The sequence below is a fragment of the Erpetoichthys calabaricus genome, chromosome 5 (assembly GCF_900747795.2).
Source record: "Erpetoichthys calabaricus chromosome 5, fErpCal1.3, whole genome shotgun sequence".
Classification (NCBI taxonomy): Eukaryota; Metazoa; Chordata; class Cladistia; order Polypteriformes; family Polypteridae; genus Erpetoichthys; species Erpetoichthys calabaricus.
The window spans coordinates 214,811,700-214,817,874 of record NC_041398.2 but is presented as its reverse complement, the minus strand read 5'-3'; the positions used below and the strand labels follow the sequence as shown (position 1 = coordinate 214,817,874).

The 6,175-nt window shown below is 43.9% G+C and overlaps 1 protein-coding gene across 3 annotated transcripts in view; it reads right to left on the bottom strand.

Moving 5' to 3' along the window:
- Positions 1-655: 655 nt before the first annotated feature.
- The window catches only part of oacyl (O-acyltransferase like), a 55,673-nt gene continuing 50,153 nt past the window's right edge, over positions 656-6,175 (bottom strand). For 2 of the 3 annotated variants that reach the window (XM_028803185.2, XM_051927376.1), the window contains exons 14-15: positions 5,541-5,683; positions 656-935 (exon numbers count right to left, since the gene is read on the bottom strand). In XM_028803185.2, coding sequence (XP_028659018.1) covers positions 834-935; positions 5,541-5,683 — 245 coding nt within the window. In that variant the 3' untranslated portion in view covers positions 656-833. Of the gene's footprint in view, positions 936-5,540; positions 5,684-6,175 lie in introns of those variants that run through there. The other variant, XM_051927377.1, reaches the window with a different exon arrangement.

Below are 6,175 nucleotides of genomic sequence, written 5' to 3'. Positions count from 1 at the left end.
ATGGGTTTGCTGGGCAGAGCTCTGGTGCCCCGTCCCATGTAAGGGAATCTCTTTTCCATGGCCTGATCGCGTTCTCTGTTAGGTGTGTGGTAGTGAGGATGAAATACCATAAGGCATACTGTAAGATTCTCCAGTCTGCACAATCCAATTCAGGGTTATGGTGGTGGGAGTCTTTTTTGTCAACATTGCATTCAAGGCAGCAAACAGCCCTGAATGTGGTGCCAAGTCACAGACCCACTCATGCATACACTCTCACATGGGGTCCATTTATAAAGAATGCACCAATCAGATCAACTTTAAACTAACACAACTAACATCCACATACTGGAGGAGGAAAAATAGAGTAGCCAGAGAAGACCCACATAGATATGGAGAGAACATACAAACCAGTCATGAGACTTGAATACCAGGATGGCACAATTGTAAAGCAGCATCGCTAACTGCTTTGCCACCAAGCAGCACAGCAAGAAGTGTAAACTCTGCATGTATTTATTTACAATCACCCACACAAAAAGTATTCACCTCCTTAGAAGTCATCACATGTCATTGCTACACAGCTCGGAATCTCCGTGGATTTAATTTGTCGTTTTTCACACTGATCAACAGAAAAAGACTCTGTAATGTCATAGTGAAAACAGACTTTGTCAGAGGGGTCTCAATTAATTACAAGGCGCTGTATATGCGTTTTGTAGCATAAAGCAATGGATGGATAATATCAAAATAATACAAAAACAGAAGACACTGGATGACAAATCCTTTATTCAAGAGTCACAGTGCAGCCAGACCAGAGCTACAGAAAATGTGTGACAATGATGGACGCTCCCACTCCTGGGTCAAGTGCAGCTCTTCAGATATAAAAACGGCTTTTCAACCAGCAGTGTTAATAAGAAGGCCGACATCACTGTCAAGAAGCTGTGTCCAATGAAAAGGTACACCTGCCGGAGAAAAACACAAGACAGGGCGACTTTAAAGTGAGACATACGTATTTAATAAAACACACTCCCGTCAGCCGCAAACCTTCCTGTAGAGTGATTGTCACATCCAGTTATTTCCACATTTTGCCGGCTGTGCGCTTTATGTTCTTTGAAAATTCAGTCTTGCAGGGTCACAGTGGCAATCAGAAGCTAACGAGACTCCTGCTTCGTCTAACTTTTTGAATGTGTGTGAGTATTTTAGGCTTTTCTAGTAAATATTAAAAAAAATGTTTTCTGTTTTTTTATCTTTTCTTATGTATGGAGCCCCGTAGATGTCAAGCAAAAAAAAAATCAGTTTGAACAAATTATGTAATTCATTTGAACAGATTATTTTTATTTTTCCCCCCGATTCTTATTTTAGTAGTATGAAGCCTCATTCTGTATTAATTTGTTCAAACAGATTATTATTATATTTCTCCTTGCTGTCCAGTTCTTGTTATGGAGCCCCGAACGTTTTATCTGATATACAGTTCAATGAACCACAAGTGAGCTGTAAGGTGTGTGTTAACATCAGTGAACCAGAAGAGGAATTAGTTGGGAGACCACCGCAGTTGAAACAGTTCTTGTGAGGAGTCCTGAAATGAGTTTCAAACACAGGAAAAGTTACCAGAATGGATTTATGGAATTTTCTCTGAGAATGTGACAGTCTGTTGCTGAAGCTGCTCCTCTGTCTGGAGATGATACTGTTTAGTGGATGCAGTGGATTCTCCATAATTGATAGGAGCCTGCTCAGCGCCCGTCGCTCTGCCACGGATGTCAAACTATCCAGCTCTGTGCCTACAATACAGCCTGCCTTCCTCACCAGTTTGTCCAGGCGTGAGGCGTCCTTCTTCTTTATGCTGCCTCCCCAGCACACCACTGCTGGTTGGGGCACTCGCCACAACCATCAGATAGAACATCTGCAGCATCTTATTGCAGATGTTGAAGGACGCCAGCCTTCTAAGGAAGTATAGCCGGCTCTGTCCTTTCTTACACAGAGCATCAGTATTGGCAGTCCAGTCCAATTTATCATCCAGCTGCACTCCCAGGTATTTATAGGTCGGTACCCTCTGCACACAGTCACCTCTGAAGATCACGGGGTCCATGAGGGGTCTGGGCCTCCTAAAATCCACCACCAGCTCCTTGGTTTTGCTGGTGTTCAGTTGTAGGTAGTTTGAGTCACACCATTTAACAAAGTCATTGATTTGGTCCCTATACTCCTCCTCCTGCCCACTCCTGATGCAGCCCATGATAGCAGTGTTGTCAGCGAACTTTTGCACGTGGCAGGACTCCGAGTTGTATTGGAAGTCCGATGTATATAGGCTGAACAGGACCGGAGAAAGTGCGGCGCTCTCCTGTGTTGCTGACCACAATGTCAGACCTGCAGTTCCCAAGACGCACATACTGAGGTCTGTCTGTAAGATAGCTCACAATCCATGCCACCAGGTATGAATCTACTCCCATCTCTGTCAGCTTGTCCCTAAGGAACAGAGGTTGGTTGGTGTTGAAGGCGCTAGAGAAGTCCAGAAACATAATTCTTACAGCACCACTGCCTCTGTCCAAGTGGAAGAGGGATCGGTGTAGAATGTAGATGATGGCATCCTCCGCTCTCACCTTCTCCTGGTATGCGAACTGCAGAGGGTCGAGGGCGTGACGGACCTGTGGCCTCAGGTGGTGAAGCAGCAGCCGCTCCATGGTTTTCATCACATGCGACGTCAGAGAGACAGGCCGGAAGTAATTCAACTCACTAGGACGTGATACAATTGGGACTGGGGTGATGCAAGATGTTTTCCAAAGCCTTGGGACTCTCCCCTGTTCCAGGCTCAGGTTGAAGATGTGCTGTAGAGGACTCCCCAGCTCCAACGCACAGGCCTTCAGCAGTCATGGCGATACTCCATCTGGTCCCGCTGCTTTGCTGGCACGAAGTCTCCCCAGCTCTCTGCTTACCTGGGCTGCTGTAATTGTGGGTTGGGATAAACTCTGTCCTATGCTGGTATCATCAGAAGGATGGGTGGAGGGTGCAGTACTCCGAGGTGAGAGTGAGATAGGGTGGTCAAACCTGTTAAAGAAGTTGTTCATCTGGTTTGCTCTCTCCACATCTCTCTCGATGGTGGCACCCCGCTTTGAGCTGCAGCCAGTGATGATCTTCATCCCATCCCACACTTCCTTCATGCTGTTATTCTTCTGCTCCAGCTTTCTCCTGTACTGCTCCTTCGCCGCCCTGAGCTGGACTCGGAGTTCCTTCTGCACGCGCTTGAGCTTATGCTGATCACCGCCTTTAAAAGCCCTTTTCTTCTGGTTCAAAAGGCCCTTGAAGACACTTGTAATCCATGGCTTGTTGTTAGCATAGCAGCGTACTGTTCTTACTGGAACTACAATGTCTGATATTCTGGAGTCAGTGGTGGAAACATTAATAGAAGAAAAGTAAAGTTTGAAATCTAGTTGATAATGGCACTGAACAGTGTAGAACAGACTGAAACTATTGACTGGCTTCACTCTTCTGGTTCACGAAACTGCATACCAGGGAAAGTAAATAGCTACTGAAATAAGAAAAAAAAATCCATTCAAACAAATTGCGTAATTCATTTGAACGAGTTACAAATTTGTTTTTTGACTGACACCTATGAGGCTCCATACTTATGGGTCTGATGACTTAATTCAAAATGTTTTCTGTAAAGTATTGAATTTCAGATGAGTGGACCCTACGCTGAATGAATAAGTGCGATATGTAATGAAAGCCACTGTCATTCGAGGAGGTGTCCACTCATAACAAGTGGTTGGCTATTTAACAAATAAGTGATCTGGCCAAAACGATCAGAATACAAAATTCTCATCTCATATCTGCAACAATACTGTGAACAAAGGCAAAATGATCTTTTGGGCTCATTTCAATACTTGCAGAAACAGGAGAAGAGGCATCAGAATTAGACAAGAACATCCATCATGGGGCAGAGTAGCTGCTGATTGTCAGATTGGACTTTGATTTCTCCAAGAATTATACACAACACCGTAGAAATAAAAGGTCTGTGGACACCTCTCCATATTATCGACTTCAGGTGTTTCATTGTTATCAGGAGCATAAAATCAGCACACAGCCATGTAATCACTGTGACTTAATCGTGGTGCTGCCATAGGATGCTACCTTTGCCAAAGGTTCTGCCCTGGTCTACTGTGAACATTATCATTGTGAAGTGAAGGTGTCTAAGAGCAACAATAGCTCCTCAACAAAGTGGTAGACTACACAAGCTCACAGAGCAGGGATGGCGAATGCTGAGCCACTTAGCACATGAAAAGTTGCCAATCCTCTATTACATCCCTCACAAGAGAGTTCCAAACTGCCTCTGGAAGGAACATCAGCACAGGAAATGTGTGTCGGGAGCTTCATAAAATGGGTTTCCATGGCCTGACCTCAATATGCACAATGAGAAACACCAGCTGAAGTGGTGTAAAGCAAGACACCATTGAACTCTGGAACAGTGGAAATTAGTTCTCTGGAGTGATGAGTCACACTTCACCATTTGGCAGTTTGATGGACGAATTAGAGTGGTGGGTACCAGGAGAATGCTAACTTTTACATTGCTTTAAAGTTTGGTGGGCAATGGATGATGGTCTGGGGTTGAATTTCAAGGTTTGGGCTGCGCTACTTGGTTCCAGCAATGGGTGCTGTTAATCTTACAGCGTACAAAGACATTGTAGACAATTGTGTGCTTCCAAGTTGTGGCAACAGTTTGGGGAAGGTCCTTTTTCGGTTCTAGCATGACTGTGCCAATGTGCACAAGGCCAGGTCCATTAAGACATGGAGGAACTTGAGTGGCCCATGCAGAGCCCTGACCTCAACCCTACTGAACTCTTCTGGGACAAACTGGAATGCCAACTGCAAGCCAGGTCTTCTCGTCCAACCTCAGTCCCTGACCTCACAAATGCTCCCACAGACACACTCCAAAATATAATGGAAAGCCTTCCCAGAAGAATGGAGGCTACTGTAGTTTCAAACGGGGTTTAACTCCATACTAATGCCCCGGGTTTTACAATAGGATGTCCAGCAAGCTCATATATAGGTGTGCTGGTCAGGTGTCCACAAATGTATAAATGGGGACAGAATGTTAAATTGACCTCCATGTCCATGAGAAGGCAAGTCGTGTAGTGGTGAAATGACGAAAGGGGGATTGTCAAAATACAAATGAATGTCAGCTTTGTTGTGTCAGGTGGTGAAATTTTTCTGTTACTCTATTGTGTTGTGCTAGAACCATCAGAGAGAACAATCCCAGAACATTAAAGAATGTGAACACTTGTCATTGGTTTAGGGACTGAATCAGATTAGGTGTTGGATTTGGTTAAAGGCTAGAAGGTGAACACAAGTCATTTTATTTAAGATGTTTTAGGTAATTTGAAACATTTTGGAGTAAAGTTTCAGAAGGCTGGCTTTTCCTGCTTGTGACAAACCCATGAACTGTAGTGAGCTCTAAAATACTTCTGCTGGAGGTCACATTAATGCAAAGCTTACTCATAAAGTAGGACACTTCAACAGACCAGTCAGATTTTTTTAGATCTTCTAGCCCAATTTTAAGATGAAGTTTTTCTACTCACCAGATTCCAAGCAGTGTACTGGAGCCCAGTTTCCTGCATCATGCTGTAGCCAATAATGATAAGCGGGTGGACCATGTAACACGCAAAGCTAATGTTTGACAGTGGTCTCCAGAAATGTAGTGACAGGAAAGACTGTACAAATCCTGTCAGGAAATAGGCAAACTGTTTCATTAATATAAACAACAAACAAAAAATAAAAAGGAAAAATAGCAGGGGGTGGCACAGTGGCTAACTGCTGCCTCGTGGATCCAGCAACCCCACACCACTCTGCAGTGTGAATGTTCTCCTTGTAATTTTATTCAGTTTTCCTCCCACACCTCAAAGTTAGGAGTATTAGGCTGATGGGTAATTCCGGAATAGCCCTGTGTGTGTGTGTGTGTGTGTGTGTGTGTGTGTGTGTGTACAGTTAGGTCCATAAATATTTGGACAGAGACAACGTTTTTCTAATTTTGGTTCTGTACTTTACCACAATGAATTTTAAATGAAACAACTCAGATGCAGTTGAAGTGCAGACTTTCAGCTTTAATTCAGTGGGGTGAACAAAACGATTGCATAAAAATGTGAGGCAACTAAAGCATTTTTTGAACACAATCCCTTCTTCATTTCAGGGGCTCAAAAGTAATTGGACAATTGAC